The sequence below is a fragment of the Phalacrocorax aristotelis genome, chromosome 3, assembly GCF_949628215.1.
Source record: "Phalacrocorax aristotelis chromosome 3, bGulAri2.1, whole genome shotgun sequence".
NCBI lineage: Eukaryota > Metazoa > Chordata > Aves > Suliformes > Phalacrocoracidae > Phalacrocorax > Phalacrocorax aristotelis.
In genome coordinates, this window is record NC_134278.1 from 104,562,530 (window position 1) to 104,583,046 (window position 20,517).

Here is a 20,517-nt window from a genome sequence, read left to right on the forward strand (position 1 = left end):
TAAGCAGGACCTGAAAAACCATAAGATTAGAGATCTTTTTTTCTTGTAAACCCTTGGGTACTGTGTCACCTGAATTATGTTACTGTAGTAGTATAGCAAATATATGGTCTATCTGCTGCCACCGAAGTAATGGAACACATGCAGTATGTTTCATACAAAAAAGAGATTTCAGTTTATGGATGAACAGGGCAACATTGGAGAGGAAGCATTAAAAAAATTTTGTCCTGGGAGACAGTGAAAATTCATTGGAAAAACAAAGTTAATAACTGAGTAAACTTTGAGGCATGGACTAATAAAAAAACCTCCTTTATTGTCATTGTTATATTAAAATATACACCTCAATCTTGAAGTAGTATCTGTTATAATGAGCATACTGAAAGAAATTTAGCTGCATCATTAGGATTAAGAATGGAATAAAATACCATTTACTCTTAATTTATTTGGCAAAATTTAAGTCATGGCATAATAGGAATGAAAGCTTAAAATCATTTTTCTTTTCTGCCTGTAACAGTGGAGGCCTGTAACAGAAAACTTTAATTTTTTATTTCTGTGTGTGTATGTATGTAATCAGTCCGTAACCTGTACATGCATAACACCTTGCTTTCTTCTATTGCAGGCATATTGACAGGCTTGCATCCCTTCACAAACTATGCTGTAACCCTAACTGCTTGCACTTTGGCTGGCTGTACTGAGAGCTTGCATGCATTGAACATCTCCACTCCACAAGAAGGTAAAGTAATTTCAAAGGTCTTGACTTCCACATTTCAGTCATGAATAATAAAACAGGAGAAGAGCTAAATGCTGCAAAGCCATTTGCTGGAAAACCCCAACCTAATTTGATGACAAAGTGCATTGCCAGACCATAATTGCTCCATTTTTTGGGGGGGTGCGAAAATGAATCAAACTCCATACCCTTTAATGACATGCATCTTTAATAGCTGTAATGCAGATTAATGGGCTTTTTAATTGCTGTTACATTGTTCATGCAAGAGCCTTGTCATTAATATGAAGCATCTGAAAGATTAATGAAAGCTTCCTCATTTTACTATGGCTCAGAAGTAAATCTAGAGACAGTCTGACTAAAAAGAATTGATTGTATGGCACAGTATGAAATTGAGAATCAAACGGTTGATTTCCATGGTTTCTTTTAACTGCTAAATACCAGCAATAGGCAACAATTATTTCAGTGTGATGAAACCTCCAAATGTCAATTGAGTTATTTATTAATCACTGTTCAGATTTTTGCTTTTTTTTGTAAACACTTTTACATGTTGTTGTGCTCAAACTTAAAGGTTGTGAGTGTAAATTAATGCTTTCTGTGCTTACATTAAGAACTAGAGCAGGAAGAAAAAGAAAATACATTACAGTTCTGACTTTAGAGACTAGGCTGGTAAGTAATACACATCAATTACTGGAGCAAATGCTCCCAAAATGTCTGTGACATATCTAACTCCATTCTCAATTAAACATAAAGTCCACATTCCCTGGTTTTAGCATCCTAAAGCCATGTTAATTCAGTTAAAATCATCAGTTACTCCAAATTTAGGCCAGTAGAGTAATGAAGGCTTTGACATGTATTTGTAGGACAGTAGTTAATTTTCCATGAAGTGGAGTAGTTTTCAAAATTCCTTCCCTCACACAGTTCTTTATCTTCTCATGTAAGCTAGGTAGTCATACAGTACCCATTAAACAAAATTTTCGCATGAAGTTATATGAATTAGAACCATGATGATTAAAAGAATGCTGGCGTGTTGAACTGCTGCCAAAGCGAGTAGTCATGCAAGGCGTTGTCCTGACGAGGACAGTCCTGAAGATTGCAGGCTAACGTTGTTAGAACAGTGTTTCGATGTGAACATGTTAGCAACTGCCAGCAGCACCAATCAAATCAAAAGTCAATTATCACCTCTTGGAAGTTCTAAATAAACTGACTGAATTTGTCTGGTGGCATTATCCATGAAAGGGTGTAGCCTCTGACAACCAAATAGTTAATGGATCCTGTGATGTAACCGTGAAATACAGTATTTTATATTTCTTTCGGGTGTAATATAGTCATTAAAAAATAAATTGTTTGTCTTATTTTCTCAGCTTAGTGAATAAAGCAGGAATTCTTACATGTGTTTGAGAAAAACATCCACCGTTTTCAGATGCGCTGTCATATTGGGAAGGTTTAGGCAAGAATAGATTTTTTTTTTTTTCCCCTCCCCTCCCTCAGAGATCAAATAAAGCCATGGGGAACATGCGTTTTACCCCTCAGAAGAATTGAACAAAAAGTCAATGTGTGGAGTTTCTATTTTTGGATGCTCTTGTTGCATGCTCTTAGTAACAATAAATTGATGATACAGAAGACAGACACCATATCACACCCTCCAGCTATCCCTGTTTCCCTATTGAAACATTCATTACTTTATATTGTTTTCACATTGCCAGCCACTGCTAGTTATTGTTTTAAATTGCTAGCACAGAGCTTGTAAATTATAAGATATTCCTCCCAGACTAAGGCCCGAGTTCTGTTCCCCTTGCGATATTCAGTAGGATTGCTTGTGCTTCTAGCATATAACTCATTGGAACGGTGAGAGAACTTGGCTTTTAAATTATTATCCATTGCCAACTTCCAGTATATTATATACATAAAATCTGCGCTAAACAAACATTACTAAGTGTATTGAATTATGAAAAGTCTGAAATAAGGAGTAGTGCCTAAGAATAAAGCATCTGCATTTGTGATTAGAAAGAGTGATCACTCTGTAGTTAGGAATAAAAAGCATGAAGAAAATAATTTGTATTAAAAAAAGGACTGTACTGAAATTGTGTACCCCTCCCCTTGCACACCGTTATCAAGCTGGAAAGATAAAGTTGTATGAGCATAATTATTCTTCTAAAAAGCAAAGAGTATATCCTTGTCTTCCATAGAAGTTTCTGTTTGGCTAGGAAACCTCACGTGTAATAGGAAAGTTCTCAAAATCCTGGTATGATGCAAGCATAAAATCTCTTCTGACATTTCAACTTTATCAAAAATCATTCTGGTAGTAGCTGCTCACTGAAATTATTTATTGTTTGTGGAAATATAATATAGTATAATGTTATACACTTATTTTGTTTTCCACCAGCCCCTGAAGATGTGCAATCACCCACAGCAATATCCTTTCCCACGTTCCTGCTGATGAGTTGGAGTCCACCCAAAGCACCAAATGGTATTATTACACAATATATTTTATATATGAATGGAGTAGCAATTTACTTTGGAAATGAAACCAAATATGTCGTAAAAGGTGAGTTCTCTGCTAGGTGGCATGTTACATGGGTATCTCATAGTTGCTATAAATAATTATGTGACTGACCCCTTCTTATTTCAGAGGAATAGTAATTTTAAAATGGGCTGGATGCACTTTAAACCCTGATGGGTTCCATTTTCTAAAGAATCCTTCACAGAACTCTCTATTGGGACTCTCAGAAGTGAATGTCGCTGTGGTGTAGCTAAATCTTGTGCTGTGTTGGCCTCTTTCACAGGACCTGAGCCATCTTTATAATGGTTTTATAACTTCTTGATCTCATACCATCTAGCTCTCAAAACAAGTAAACCATAAGCTGTTGAAGACAAGATATTAGGTACAGGTTTAATAGTTTTTCCTACCATCTTGCTTAATTATTCTTAATTAGAGAGACAGTGTTGCTTTCCTGAATAGCCCACATTTCATTAATTTGTTAAAAGCATAAACTAATAATCCGTCTTCTTCTGGTAACAGTTATGCAATGTGTCAATAACCAAGTTATATAAGTACTCTTAAACTATTACACAGAAGCTAAATTACTGTTATTTGGCAGTACAGTGAAGCATGGTAATCTGACTTCCTATTTTAATGTAATTGGTGTAGTTTAATGAAGTGTCAAAGTTATTTGTTCAGACATTGTTCAAACAACAAAAAAACAAAATATTGAGCTAGAAGTATCATAGCACAGCATAAGCACTATTCTAGACCCATCAGAATTCGTGTATAGTAGTAGGTACAAGTAAAAATAAAGCATTTCATACCAGACAACGCAGGGAAGAAGGGTATCAGGACTTTACTTTCTTTTTAATGTAAGGCCTTAAAATTCAAAGCCATTTCTGCATCTTCAGTTAGTATAAAACATATTTAAAAATTCATATAGTTCAAATTTCTTTGCCTTGCACAGGCCATAAGCTACTGGTGTGGTGGGTCAGTTTTGACACTGAAAAATGAATCCAGTTAGAGAACCTCCTGAAGGCTGTTGATGATGGCTATAATAAATAGTGCAGACTTTAAGTCAAACTTTTTCATTCTGTATTCAAAGGTAATGGATTTTTCGTAACCATAGTAACCTTAGTGTATTTCTGGATAAATACATGAGGTATATACATTCTGGTTTTATTTTTGAATATAAACTACCACATTATGTATTACTAATAATATGAAAAATAGGATATAGGTTAGCATAATGACAGCTCAAACTAGTGTGCATTTTTCTTCTGCAAAAAAATAAATATTTATCAAAAGTATAGGTTCAATTAATTTCTCCCCCATCCCCCCAGTTTTCTGGTATTCTTGTAGTGCCATTTATCTTTTTTGCAAGATCTCCATTAATCTCTTATTGCCATACCATAACACTATTCTTAAGAATTTCAAAGAGCAAATAGTTGTGCTTCCAATCTTATTAAAATAATTACTGAAAGTTCATCACAGTTAGTTTTACTGATGTATTCATCTGCAACCTGGTTATAAATTGACAAGCAATGTAAAACATTTGAGGAAATGTTCACATTTTGTTTGGTTGGTTTCAGATTCATGTCTTATTGTATTCTGACTCATAGCCAAAATGAATGCTTATTGGTAGAAATTGTGGTCAAGTAACTTCTGTAGTTGTTCTTCAGAAATATAGGAAAGGATAAATTGAAAAGGGTCAGGACTTGGTTCCTTATGTCCTACCTCTAAATCTTGAATGATATGTCAGAATATATTCAGCTAAATTAGTCTAAAGAAGAGTCACCTGGGTTATAAGCTTCCTAGAGGACCTCTTGCTGCTTTTATTTATAATTCTTTTTTTTTCCTAGAAATTTTTATATTTTTGGTCCTATTGAGCATTTAATAACTTTGATTTCAATTAATTTTTAGGCAGACGTAAGACATAAATTGAACAGAGAATCCTGCTTATTCAAAAGAGAAGGCTAGTGAATCAGAATGCGTTGCCCTGTGCAGTGCAGCACAGGAACCACTCTTGCCTACCATTCTGAACATGGTGTGGAGATTGCTCTGTTTACTTTGGATCAATTTTATTTAGCTGCCAGTTTCTTACTCTGCCTGAGCAGGAAGAGGCAATATGAGCCAGCAGGCTGGGATTTGGGTCACTAGAAATCCCAGTGATTCTGAATCAGATTTATTCAAGATCTTTCTTAGATCTGCATCTATATATCTTTAATTTGACCTTGTTTTGCTTCCTTTCAGAGCCCAGGTTTTTTTTTCTTCATAGTCTAGAGGTAAAAGAGGTATAACAAAATATTTTTTTCTTTTTCACTGCAAGGCTTATTGCTTTACAGCGAAAAGTTGCAGCTTCTGACTTTCCAGTGTTATATGTGTCTCCTTCATACATTTTTGGTTTTTCCCATATTATTATCCCTATCCTTTCAGCATTTATACTAGTGATGTTGGTGATGTATTGCCTCAACATAATATGTTATTGACCCTAAACAGAGGAACAAAGTTCATTGTCTCTGGCGTCTGTTTCCTATTCATTTGCCAAAATGGTTTGCCTAATTTAATAACTGTACGACTGAGTTCCTGACCAAGTAGCCTGTGCCAGAAAGTCATAGATTCTCTCCATGTTTTCTGAAGTGCTGCATCTATTGAAATGACTTTTTAAAACCTTTATTTCTAAGAAAGCATCAATTCTGTCTACAAATGGGTACTTCACTGACTTTCACTTCAGACCATGGGAAGTGTGGTTGGTTTAGGCCCATACTGTTAATCCATAACTTGAGGAGGGATATGTTTTCTCAACACCATAATTGCAAATATATTGTTAACTTAGTTTCTGATCTTGACAGTTGTTGAGAGCTTGAAATACTCATTGATTTTCATGGAAATTCAAGTGTTTTTTTCCTCTGGGGGTTGAGCTGTAATTAAAAAGGAAACCCTTTAAAGGCATATCTGGCAAATGTACACTTTACCACATTGAAAAGGGGGACCCATTAGGCATCCATCATCCATTAGTGTCTTTAAATATTTTCCCCATATTGAAAAATTTGGTTTCTGTGTTGTGTGTAATCAAGCACCGAAATGAAGCCAGCCCCTGTACAGCATCACCTTTGTTAACTGTCTGTGACTTTTCTGCTTCCCACCTTCACGCATTTGCCTTATGGGGTACTACTTCCTCACGCAGTCTGGGTGCTATTTCACATCCTGAATTCCGGTGAAAGCCTGATGTCTCCAATGGGTAGGGACAAGCCAAGAGAAAATATTTAGTCCAGGATCCCAGCTAGAATTTAGGCTGTATGAATCCATGCCCCTGCATTCACACTTGCATTCCTCTATGTGAGAATGCAGAAGCTTCTGTACCAAAGACCAACAGCTGCAGCTGAGGAAAACAATTGCAGTGGGGTTCTGTTCTCAAACCTATGTATCTTACGGTTCTGTAGAGATGACTAGCAGCTATGAGGAGATGGAGAAGCTTGTAGAGTTATCTTCAAAACTCTTCACATATACATATGGATCTTACAAAGGCTTTTGATTTTAGGAAAATGAGTTGATTTTTCCCGGGGATAGGAAAATAGACTTTTCTCATGCACCCAAACACTCACCTGCAAAATTTAAGCTTCTTACCTGAAATGTGGAGACTTCTTCATGGATTATTTTTTTATATTTTTAAATTTAGGCAAGGTTCTTGGTTTTTCTTTTCTTTAAATTATTCTCAAAAATTTCCCCCCCGCCTTAGATGAAAGAGAAAACAGAGTGGGTTTTATATTGAAAAGTATTAGACTGCAGTGGTGTGAGCTGCTGGTGCCAATACCACCAGCAGAAAGATGAAGGTGTTCTAATAAATGTAGAAAGGTATAGTATAAGCAGAGAAAGTGATGACCGGTTGTGACCCAAGTGCCAAGTTTTGTTTTGGTATAAACCTTATTGTTGTGAAGAAACCTTAGAAAAAAGATTAGAGCAAAATATTCCTCAATTCTTAAATGCTGAACATTTGATGGACTAAGAAAAGGTGTCCATTGCCTCACATTTTTACAAAGGAAAATGACTTTGTAGATAACTTTAGAAAATAAAAACTGTATAAATTTATCTTTGCACTGAGCTTGGCATTGAGGATGTACGTCTGCATTTTCTGCAGCAGTAGGTACTTGACAATGTTAACAAATTATGTTCGTATAATTTGCCTAGCAGAATCTAATGGTTCTCATCATGAATCTTTAAAAGGAAGATATTCTCAGCTGTATGAAACTTATTTTTCTCTGACAACCTGAAAGAAGCGTTTCCAGATTTTCAGGAAAGAGATCCTGGCGACTGTGTTGCAAGGGCAGATCCTCAACTGCGTTAAACGAGTATACAGTTATCTTAAATTACATGCCAAAGAGTTTAAAAAACTGTGACAGACTGCTTTGTACCAGTTTTCTGGGCAAAACATTAAGGAGAGCCTTGGAAAAGGTGAGAAAGAGCTGTCTTCACAATTTTGTCCAAGAGCGTGAATTAGGCTTTGGCTTATTCAAATTGTTATTTGACCTGAGTGTGGAAAGGCTGATCCTACAAAACCAGGATGGAATGGGAGCCTTGTTTTTCTGTAAGGAAGAGGCAGATGTTTGACATCTGTGCAAACAGGGCTTAGCATATCTGAACTTAAAAATGTGAGAACCCCAAATTAGTACCTGCATTTTTTTATGTTGCCCTAAACCAGTAGTAATTACAGTATACATTATGTACAGACATGCACGATTGTTACATTTTAGTGAAAAATTGGCAAAGTTTTTTGTCCTTTTTATCCCTATGACTACTATTGCTTGCTTTAAATGATAGGTCATGACAATAAAAGCAAAAACTATCGTAATATCAATATTGTACTAATTGTCAAGTGAAACAAGAAAACCCACAGAACTGTACGTAGAGGATAATTGCAATAAGATGTGTAACTGCAAGAAGCTGAATCACTGAGAAGAAAATATTTATTATATTAGGTTTAAGATGTAGTTCTCATAGTTACTTTTCATACAGTTTTTAGCTATAGCCATGTTTAAAACCACTAATTTCCAATCCTAATGATTTGTGTTCCTTTGTTTTAGGCGCTGCTCAAAGATGACAGGCAGCTTTTGCTTTAAAGGACAAACAATAGGAAAATTCTGTAGTCCTCTGGTATGAGTTTATTTCCAATCTTCCAGGCTGCAGTGAAATGCATATAAATACCAAATGAACCCAGTCTGTTCTTTCACTAGAGTGTTTTGGAAAGAACGGTTTGCTATCCAATGCAATGTTAGTGCTAGATTTATGTATATTATAACTCTGAATGTCACAATTCCTCATTTTTTGTAAAGCAGAGACTTATTTAATGCCATTGTGGGCAATGAAAAGTTAGTCTTCACCTCTTCGCAGCTAGAATTGGTTATCTGAAATGTCTCGCGTGTAACCCAATGAGATATGACCCAGTGTCCCTTTCTTATTTTGGGGTCTTGCAATACCATGCTACAGTTCCAGGCCCACTTCTTATATCCAGCTGATAAGGCGTACAGGAAAGAACATGTTTTCCAGGATGGCATATAAAGAACGCCTGCTACTTCAGCTTTATTGTGGCCTGAGTATGCATTTAAGTAAACACGTATTGGTGCACCTAGCACTAGAGGGCAGAGTACACCAGTCTTACAGGAGAAGCTGCCTTTCTCTAGAAGTTGGAGGGACATAAGAAAGCACATTTGATACACCTGAACTGGCAACACTGACATTGCCAGTGACCGGTACTGTCGTAATTAATTCCACAGACCCAGAATGCAGATTCAGCAGGCACAAAACCAAAGGGCAAATGGGCTGTCTGAGCCTGGCATTCCTGTATTTCAGCTTCAGACAGAAAGATCTGGTACACTCATTGGACTTAATAATATGGATCTGGGGAATTTATAAGGGAGGGGGGTGGGGTAAGGGTAAAAGCATTATGTTTATTTGTAGCAGCTCTGTTGTATCATTTTCTATTGCAGTGCATTAGTGCAGTGTTAAATAAAATCTGCTTATTTAAAATCCTTTTAAATAGTGTTTAAATATTTCCTGCTGATACAATCTGCTAAAGTAGTTATCCTTGCTGCAGATTTCAGTTAACCTTGTCGCAGATATTAAGCCTGAAGCTACACAGACTTTTAGGGACCTTGATTATAGAGCAAAACCTAATGGTGTCATTATAAAACCACAGCTGGACAAGCTTCTGGAGTCCTTGTCCTTTGATCAGATTTGGGTAACACAGCAAGCCAGGAGAGAACTCATGCTAACCCTGCTGGAATTGCTGAGCTCTCAGGTTGCTTGAGTACCACTTTCTAAAAATTAAAATGCAACAGAAATTATAAAATGAGAGTGATTGGTACCTCCCAATCTCCTGTATGTACCAACACAAACTGGAGCAAATAACTTCTCCTGAGCTAACAGGGAGAGGGAACAGGGAGAGTCCTTTTTTCTCCTTTCCCTTCTGGCAGCACAAGAAATATTTTGGCTCTGCACTCTGTTTTTCAAACAAAGAGAAGAAAAACATTGATTTCCACGGTTGTCTAAATTCCATGACAAGAATTGAAACCACTAAAAAAATGTAAAACTCGCAGATTATTTTGTCCTGCAATCGTACTTCAAAATCAGTTGTCGGAACTAGACATATATAGGCTTCCCGTTCTTCACAGGTATCTAGATTGGTCAGCAGACTTAAAGATAATGAGATCTCTTCAAAAGACAGTGTGTCCTGAGGAGGACGGATTTAAATCAAAGGTTCATTTGTAAAATTTAAATACGGCTTTGTTTGGTCTTTTTTTCCTGTTTTTGGTTGGTTGGTTTGTTATTTTTTTGTTTGGCTTCGGGTTTTTTTGGTGTTTTTTTTTTTTTAATTTATTTTTATCCCCCACCCCCTGCCTGTCCCAAGCAGAAGAGCTTACTGTTCACACGTTATCATCTTGGAGGTGTTCTGCACTGTTGTGTGGATATGCTGGTCTTCTCCAAGACATCCCCACTGCAGTTAGATTGGAGCAAATTCTTGGTTTACCACTTTCTGGGATCAGCTTGTTGTAATCTTGTGTGTGCACACCTCTCTTGGGAAAACCGGCCCAACCTTGTGCATCTTGTCTACCTTCCTCTGGGATTTCTGAAGGACATCATCTGTTTCTCTGCATTTGTCTTTCATCAGTGAGAACTCCATATACGGCCCTATCAAGTGATATAGTATCTCTTTGTGAGCACTGTTTGTCATTGAACAGAGAGATATTAGATTTATAAGAGCTAGAATATGCTTTCTTGGCCATGTTGTGCTCATAGCCTGAAATACTTTTTGTGGGATCTTACTTTCAGTGGTATGTTTGGTAATTGTGGTTTGCCCGAAGCTAGTAAGGCAAAGTGGTGGGTTTTGTTCTGGTTTTAAATTTGCTGATAAAACAGACACATGAGCTCATAGTTTAGGTCAAGATTTCATCAATCACGCTTTTTGTTAAGTGCTTTAGAAAACATCAGAAGCTGTGCAAGGTTTTATGTTCAACTTATAAATCATATGTTTATAGATAAAGAAAAGCATTTCCATCTTCCCTGAGAGACTTCTTTTGCCAGGATCGTTTTGAAATGCTTGGTAAATGATTTATGCTTAGTTTCAGGTAATGCTGGGCTCATGTAAATAAAGATATGACACCTCTTGCATAGATGGACTAAGGCCAAACCTGCTGCTTCTGTTTGAATCTCTTGATATCCATTTATAAGGATAATCCTCACTTAGCTCTAACTTAATAGGCTTGGAAGGAGTGGGGCAGCCTTCTTGATATTGTAAGCTGCAAGATCAAGCTTCTCTCTGAGATTTTCCTTATGCCCTGGAAAACACACTCATATTTCTCCTCACTCATTTAGCACCATTTGGCCTCCTGAACTGCCAAACACTTGATGTATACTTCATTTAAGATAGATATTTTCTTCCATGCTGCTATTACAAATCGTGTTGGTTTATTAGCTGTGATAATTATACTGACAGAGCAGTACATGCGTTCGTGTTTGTCTTGCACTAGACACAGACCCTTCTCTCTATACCCGATACATCCCAACCTTCCTTTAACACTAGTGGAATATTAATAAATATTAGTAATGTCCTGGCAGGTAACATCACAATAATACTTCTGGAGGGTTCCCAACGAGGGGTTCCCCTTTTCCTTGGTTTTGCTAAATGCATGGCCACGAGGGTGTTGAGTAATTAACTATTACTTAAATATTTTCAGCATTTTATTTATTGAAAAAATAGAAAGCTACAGTGAGGCAAATTTATGAAAAGGGGAGTCTTTGATGTTTGCAGATGTTTGACTTGTATTTTCAGTAGATCTGAGCAACTTCCTTAAAACTTCCATTTCTAGGATGTTTCACTGATTAATGTCTTTTTCTGTTACTGTAAGTCCAGACCTTCCTGAGTATTTTTCATCTTTCAAAAGTCGTGTCTTGTGTGTGAACAATACAAGCCTGAGTGTTACAAAGCCATGAAATAGCTGGATATAAGTTTGATTTTAAAAATATTTGACGGTTTGTATGATTGGAGGATTCCTGTATTTTCAAAATCTGTTTCCCTGTCCTCCTAAGTTATGTGAAAACATATGCAAGGCATAAATCATGTCACAAAAAGCATGAGAGACATTCTAGGATATTTCCTTTCCTGTTGATTCACTGCCAGAAATCTAACCTAGGTTTCTACACAGATTGCCTAAATTGTTTACAGAAAGCTTAATAGCCTTTTAGTCAGTACTGAACTCCATCATGCTTTCCACTAGTCTTCCATGAAATATTTTGGTTTTATGACAATCTATTTCTGATTAAAGCATTTTACATAAATTGTGGTTGGGCTTTGGAAGCTGCTAGGGGTTTTATCTTTTTTCTTTCTTTCTTTTCCATGGCTTTTATTGTATAAATAGAGTGACACATTAAAGGGATGTGTAACCAGGAACTCAACTAGTGCGTGGGAAAAAATATCCAAGTGAACATAAAACTAAATATTTAAGAACAACATCAGATTAGTGGGCTTTAAGTAAGGCTTAGACTCATGGTCTTAAGATGACTGGAAAGGTGGATGATAAACTTTGTTATTGTTTCTGTGATGGCTGCTTTGTATATACCATGTTCCTTTATTACAGAGACACATTTAAGTCACATTTACAGTATGTATACCTTGATTTCTTTTTCTGTGTGTCTGGGTATGGTTATGGCTACATGTAAATATGCATCTGGATTTCTAATTTAAGAATGACGTTAAACCATTTTGGTGAGGAGTGACAGTGCACAAGGTCTGCACATGCAGGAGAATAAGTGATCAGGTGGAAAAGAGTGAATTTTTACACTGGTGATAATATACTGCCTGTATTCTGTATCTGGAAATATATAATTAGCAATTTCTAATTCAGATTTGTGATTTAATACATTAAATAACTAAGTTTCTATGTTCTTCCTGTGAGCATATGTGGTTTCCATCAACAGAGGTGCATAAACATGTAAAATTTTATCCAAATATCTTGGAGGAGACTTACAATATTTGTATTTTAAAATTTTTCTAGTTGGTATAAATTAGAGTTGGAATCGGTGCTGAATAGATAGTAGGGGCAGCTAAAACAGCTCTGCCATCAGTTGAAAGCTTTCTTGTTAGGCCAGTGGGTGAATAGCTTTGCATCCCCTCTGTTAGTCAGTGGAAAAGGTTATTCAGAGGAGACTAGAGAATCTGGCTTATTAAAAACTTCTGGGTCCTCATTGGCTAGACTGGGTGATTTCATACGAAGGATGCATAAGTGGTAAAACTTTCCGGTCTATTCTAGGAGAAATGTAGAAAAAGAAGGAAATCATCAATAGTGGAAAGTAACCTATGTTGGTACAGTACGTCAATAGCTTCCTTTTGAAAGTTGAATTTTCTATTGACTTCAACTTTGGAGCTATTTGTGATCACTTGATTTTAATATTGTTAGTAATTTGTTTTCTGATCAAGGAACAAAGATTGAATCCAATTGTCAAGAATGTTTGCATGTTCCCATGAGCTAGCGTGCTAGCCTTTTCATCAGCTTGATGGTAAGAATGCTCTCCTATATATCAAAATAATTGTGGTGCCTTTTGCTCTTCTTAAAGTTAGTGTAAAAGTATTATTTTCATTCCAACTAATGTGTTTTGAATTTTTGAGGTATGGCTCTTGGGATTTAATAGCATTGTTACAATGTCACATAACAATCTTTAAGATGTTAAATTGTACTGGGAATTAAGACATGCATATAACTGAAGTTTTTCTCAGGTTTACAGGCAGAGATAAAGTACATAGAAAGCTAGTCAAAGAAAACTCAAAATATTGAGATACGCTGAAGAAATAAAAAGATTAAATAAACAAATGTTACTAGAAAAAGAGAGGTACAAGTGTTAGATTAACTATGAAAAGAAGTTGCATGGCAGAGATTGAGACAGAATAAACAAATGGTAGTTAGAACTAGAACATAATTTAAAATATTTGCACACAGCACAGAGGAAAATCCAGGGAACTAAATAGACTAAGTTGAAAACAGTTGAGAGAAATTATAAGATGACTTCTTCTCCCAAAGAGCCTGCCTCTTGTGATGCCTCTTTGGGAGGTACAATAATCAACGCTGTAGTGCTCCAGCCAGAGAACCAAAAAATACTGAAGCAACTAGACTAAAATCATTCCTTGTTCCTACACCTTATCACAGGTAATGGAGTGCTCTTAGAGGTAGAACTGCTGTGGGGGAAAGCCAAAGGCTCTGCAAAATCTGTGGCCTTCATGTGCTAACATATGAATTGTGGTCACAACAGGTATTAGTTTACTGGCTTCAGCAGAGAAGCTGAGGACGTGAATGGTCATAGGGATTAATCTACTCCTCTGGGAGATCCAACTAAAGCAGCAGTACTGCACATTAACTATGAAGCATAACGAAGTTTTGTTGCAAGTTCCGCATTCTCTTTGTAAATTAGGTAGAGGACTTCGGTTTACTCTGGCACCTACTGCAAGTGCTGCCATTTAATATCTGCGTCTTACAGTTGTGCCCCGAGCATAACAAGAAAATTCAGAAAGATGACACCAATGCTGTAACAAAAAGCAGGTACATTCCCAACGACTACTAACATACAGTGTCTGTTGCTTTTCTGCAAGAAAAAGTAGTAATTATAAAGTCTAAACACTCTAGCTGGGGAAAAAGAATTGTGGAGCAGTGGGACTGAAAAATATACTATGTTCTACATACATGAGATTGGAGGGGGGAGAGGGTTGGAGTGAAGTACGAAAGCCTCTTAAGGGTTTGCCACTTGTGAATTATGCATCTCACTCTCACTAGTAGGCGTAAATGCATAATTCTAATCTGTTCTTATTACTTATTTATAACATGCAGTAGAATGTAAATTCTGTGCCTCCTTTGTAGAAGCTTAACATGCTAGTTAAGTTACGCAGATATTTCAGGGAGCCTACATAGACAACTTTCTTGGCATAGCACACTACTGCCAATTAAAGGGCATAAACTTCAAACAATAAATTAGACTAGCTCTCCCCCCCCATTTACAGGAGGAATATAGACAGGATGTAAGAAATAAGGGAGAGGATCAACAGATAATAAGAAGAGCATTCATCTTGAAATAAACTACTCTGCATTATTATTATTTATGGTAGTTACTGTTATTAATAAAGTACATGTGGGATAGAGAAAAAGCCTGCAACAACCACTGAATTTATGAGACTGGGGACAGATGCATGCTCTTTCTTTTATATCGCTGGCACTGATCGATTTGTATTTTTCCCTGATGATGGTTTATGCCATTATAAGTGTTTGGTGGCTCCTTATTATTGAGTTATGGTTGCAAAGCACTTCACAAACGAGAACAAGCCTCTGAACGTTATATCCTAATCTGCACATCCTATAGATACGCCATAATACAGAGCAGCTGACTGCACCACCTGTGATCTGTGTACCCACAAACATGATTTATTCTGGTAATCCCAGTTTAATGCATCACATCAGATTGTGGCAGTTATGTTATCCGATGACATTACTGACACTACATGACATAACTGGGTAGTGCAACATGTCAAGTTGAAAAAAACTTTGGGCTTTTCACAGGTTTGGTTTGGGTTGGTTTTTTTTTTTTTTTTGGTGTCTGTGTTTCTAAAATAAATATAAAACAAGTAAGCTTTAAAAAATAAAAAAGAAAAGAAGAAAGGAATCCCAATAATTTTTCCCAACCACATGTTGACCATATTAAAGACTGAACAGCTGGGGCTGATTGTTCCTGTAAGGACAGAGGAGAGCAGGTAGAAGTACAGTATATCTTACTGTGCTGCTAATTCTGTGGCCAGCTGAAAACTAGCTCAGCTTTTGTAGTCTTGCAACAGATTTAACTTGCTATAAATTGTCTTGTTTAGGAATGGTGCTCAGAAGCCAAGTCCTCCCACTATCCTTGTTCCAGCACTACAGTAATGTTTTAGCAAAACCCTTTATTCTCTGACTATAATTCAGGTACAGAGAGCTGTTCTGGTCCTGGAAAGGTGATAGTATCTTTTCTACAGAAACTCTTAAATCACATGATGCCTTGCCTGGGTGGTGAGAGTTGTTCTCTAATCACCTTGCATGCGTGGTACTATACAAAATGGTGGAACAAGTTATCCATAATAGATGTAAAATATAAATATAGCTAAATAAAGTTGATAATCTATAAACCACTAATCTGTAATCTCTAGCTGATACCAGTTCGAACAGCCATTGTCATATTTTTCTTGTTTAGATTCCAATTTCTAGTCTGAGCACGCTGTCTCAAGTTTCTGCTTGCTTGATGAATTTTATTTTGGTTGAATATTTTGTTGATTAAAACAAATTTGGGGATAGTTAAAATGGTATTTTGTAATTTAGGATGCATATTCAATTTAATAAGTAAAAATCTACTAGTACTTTTGTTTACTTTTTGGCAAAGAAAATATTTCTTTTGGAAATTATTTTCTTCCCTCCCATCCCTCTCTTTCTTTGCTTAGGCAGGAAAACTTAAAAAATAAACCAAAATACAGTTTTGAGGAGTTCTAAGTAGTCTCAGATAGAAGTATAGAAAACTTGCAGGACTCTGTTCTACAGATTTGCAAATTACAGTGACGCTTATGAAAAATAATTTTAAAAGCATGATATTGGTATTTAATATCTCTCCCCCAGAATTTGATTTATAAAGATAATCCTGAATCATCCTGTCAGCAGTGTAAGTTCCATGATTTTGGGTAGGGTGAGTTTCTCTGAAAATTCCACTTTCTAAATTTATTGGATGTCCTTTTTTTCCCCCCTGTATTATTGAAAGGGACTTCATGGGAACACAGGGTCCTAATTGCTTTTCTGTGTATCACTTACTATCATATATACTTGTATGGTGCATCATCTTCTTTGTTTACTTTTCTCAGGCTGGTTTTTCAGCGTCTCTTTCTGAGAGGGTGTTTATAAGCCTGTGCTTTCTCGCTGCCATTTTCCAGACAGACTTCATTTCTGCACTCTGTAATATATGCTATTCCAGATGAGACTGCACTATTGATTTATATAAAATGGACAGTAATAGTTGCTGTATTACTTACCATATATTCTTACATAACTTAACATCTTACTGGCTTCTCTTACCACAGCTGCACATTCATGTGTGTTCTTCAGTGGGTTGTAAAAGTGGCAGCCAGGCACTTCTCCTGACCTGATACAATTAATTCAGCACCAAATGTGAGGTGGATCTGAATTGTGTTTCTCCCACTGCAGTAAGATCGGAATTACTTGGGAATACAGGATGTAGTTCTGTTAGTGAGACAAGGGGTTCTTGGTCATACTAATGTGAATCCAGAGTAGTTCCAGTTTTATAGCAGCAGGTATCTGAGGTTCAAATTTGCAATGTAGTTGCCTAGTGCAAATATATTTTCCAGTTGTGAACATAAAGCTGAAGTAATACAGAGGTAAAATGTTCAAAACACTTGGTTTTTTTCCTTTTTCACTTTTTTGGGCTTGACATTGGCTGAGATATCATGGTTCTTATGACGTATACTAAAACCTCTCCTCTATTTAAGCTGATAGCAATACAGTGACTCGATTGGAAGCATTCATGAATGGAAATTTTCATTTAAATCTTAAAATAGGGCTGCGTCATGCCATATGATGTGCAAAGAAATGACAGAGAGAGAAATAAAACTAAGAGAGTGATATCGGTATGACCACAATTGCTTCTTTTCATGTGCCTGGTAAAAATTAATGTGCCCTGTCGTCTTTCTGCTTTCTCCCCCTCTGACCTTCAAACTCACCTTATTTGTCCAGCTGATATAGTTGAAGTAAACTAGGGAGACAATGCAATATTTTTAATTCTAGTAATCAAAGACATCACTTGGAAGCTCATTAGGTTCACTTGAGGCTGAATATTTGCACTGACTGGCTGTATGTTGTTCTGGCAGTAAGAGAAGCCTTTAAAAAAACTCCCAGAAGGCCTCTATATTTTTCTGATGGTGACTGATGATGGGCCAGGGGAACACTTTAGGGATGCTAGAGGAAGAAGGGTTCCAAGGGGCTTCATGCATGCACTGTGATTCTTCTGTGGTCAGTGACATGAGATGTCTTTGAATCAGGTAGATCAATTGGTTGTAAAGTATTAAAAGAAGTTGAAATGTCCTTCTCTGATGTTTCCCTTCAACTTTTTCTAAACAATGTGATATGTGGCTCTCCACATGACTTGGGTTTTCTTTACCTGAGCACCTTTAGGATTTCAAGCTAGTGTGTCCCAACTGGAGGGTAAGAACAGTATGGAAAATGTACCCATAGTAACTATCTCAGGGATACGGCTTTAAAATAAAAGACTGGAATCCTTGTATTCCAGCTTTTTCAATGGGAAAGGAATAATATGCATGTTGAATTAAAAAGATGTGTACCTTGCTAGGGTAAGGTGAAAATTAATAGTTTTACCAAAAAAAAAAAAACCCCAAACCCAGAAACCAACAACAAAAAAACCCAGTCATCAGGAATGGATGAATGGATGGTAATGTGGCCTTGTGACTTAGCCAGGATGAAACATAACATTTGAGGGATGAGTTCGTGCTCAAAGAAGTACAAGAGTTTGGGCTGATAAAGGGCAGAAAGGTTTTCTGTGCAACAGTTAAGGGTTGTAAGAGCATAACCAAGAGACACTGTTACTAAATGTGAAAACAAGTAGACTTTATAATCTTAGCTGTTAAAACATCATTATATTTAAAAGCATTAAAGTACTTTGGAGATACCACTTTTCCAAGAGTGGAACTGTAGTTCTACCATGTGCATGTAATAACTTCATCAATTGTTTGAAATCATTGCAAATGTAAATCATTAAAGATCTTTTTATTTCACATTTGTGCCGAATGGTTTTTCTTCTTGAATATAACTTTTTTACACAGTCCAACATGACTCTCATGTTTTTGGTGCTCCTATATGATACGTGGTTTTGTGCTATGCCCTCTAATTCCTCAGATGATGTCTGGAATTTGTACCTTTCCTGAACTCATCTTATAAGCATTTATAAGCATGTAAATCTCAAATGGGATGAGGATTTACCCCTTTATGAGTAATTTGGAAAACCAGCGATATTTACTGCTGAGAAAATAGCTTCTAAAACACATCAGCATTTGTTGGCCAGCTAGAAGCAAAGTTGTTTCGTCCATATGCCATTGTGTCAAAGTCTTTGCTGGTTAGAGAGCAGAACAACACCTTATGGTGCTTCCTGAAAATAATTATTTGTGACCCTGAGTTTATTTGTCTCTCTTATTTCTTGTCCTTGTTTTTGGTGGCTTCACAAAATTCTTTTAATTCTCACTATGGAACATACTTAATCATTAATTAATATCTGGCAGAATTTTCTGCTGTCTTGGAAGATAGCTGTTTTCTTCAATTAATGGGCCAGTGCCACATGTGAAAGGCCATTCTTTGCTAGTTTACACAATTAGGTACATGAGCACAGTGTTTTCGTGGGCTTGATTGAGTTGCCTGAAGTAGGCAAGTGGTGTCTTTTGTGACACCCTGTTTTTTCTGAAATATTTTCAAGGAAGTGATGTGTATGGCATGGGGATCTCAGGAGATCTGTGGAAAAGGTGCAGCATTAGTATAATACTTTCCTCGAGAAGGTTGTGCATTAGTGATGGTTTATTGAGGGTGAATATAATTAAGCAATTGGTGCTTTATAAATACAGAAAGCAAGATATACTGTACTAGTAATTATATATGAGTTGTTCCTTGCTTTCAGAAAATGGCGGAAGGGAAAGAATTGCTAATGATGTCTGATGGAGCAAGCCTGATAATACAATCTTGGCACTTCCTTTATGCATTTTATATTTTTTTTTTTTTTTTGGTAGCGCATAAAAATCAGATGGGGGACATCATTGTATTTGGTGATGCAGATTTATGGCCCAAAGAGTTTACCTTCTAATTAAATATTAAGTTACTGTAAGTTAATTTAACAAACTATGAGAAGCAAGAAGAGAGAACAGAATAAGGATGTGAGTAATGAGTTGAAATAGTCATAAAGTCTACCTACATAAACAACGTGGTGATTGGAATTCTTTGGAAGTTTTTCATCTTCATACTCTCTCAGCAGGTTTTCTTTGTTATGCTCCTAACAATCCCTTGCCACAGTGCTGCTGTATTATTTTCCTTTGAATATAGCAATGGGATAGCTATTGTCTCAATTATTTTCCTGAGAGAAACTATGTGGGGTTCCTTACGCAAGTCACGTTTCAACTGAGCGCTCACTAAGACAGGACATTGCCATTTCTGGTCCTTACAATAGCTGCCTGAAACCAGGGAGAGCGGAAATAGGGTGGAAGAGGGGAGGAAAGAAGGGTATGTGACTCTTTTTCTGTAAACCTGGATACAGAATGCTGCATGTTACAGATAACTTAAAACACTGTAGACTTTACTAGTGAGATATTTCTGAGCTGTGAGGTACTCTGACATCGTGACTGTAAAGCTCATATTTTGAGTCAAGTTCTTAAATCTCTAATTTCAGGGTTGTTTTTTTTATTACTCTACTTCCTATGTTTTTCTTCTCTATCTTAGTAACATCTCTCAAATTCCATGCTAAAAGTAGCACTGTAGTGTTGTATATTATCTTTCAATGACTACCCGTTAAATTTGATCAAAGCAAAGTGAGTGTTCTTATTGACCATGCAAACAGGGTCATTCTTTATTCTTTCTGTCTCATGCATTGATTGTGCTATCAGGACTTATGCTGGTGGTTACTGGATATATACCAGCCACTATAGTTAGATTCACCATGATATTTAAGATAGTTGCCTTGGTTAGTGTGGCAAGTTCCA

General features: G+C 36.5%; 1 protein-coding gene across 1 annotated transcript in view; it reads left to right on the top strand.

The window, feature by feature from the left end:
* USH2A (usherin) overlaps positions 1–20,517 on the top strand; it is a 391,200-nt gene that overhangs the window by 169,575 nt on the left and 201,108 nt on the right. The window contains exons 30-31 of the mRNA XM_075088896.1: positions 617–730; positions 3,108–3,269. Of these exons, the coding sequence (XP_074944997.1) occupies positions 617–730; positions 3,108–3,269 (276 nt within the window). The remainder of the gene's footprint in view (positions 1–616; positions 731–3,107; positions 3,270–20,517) is intronic.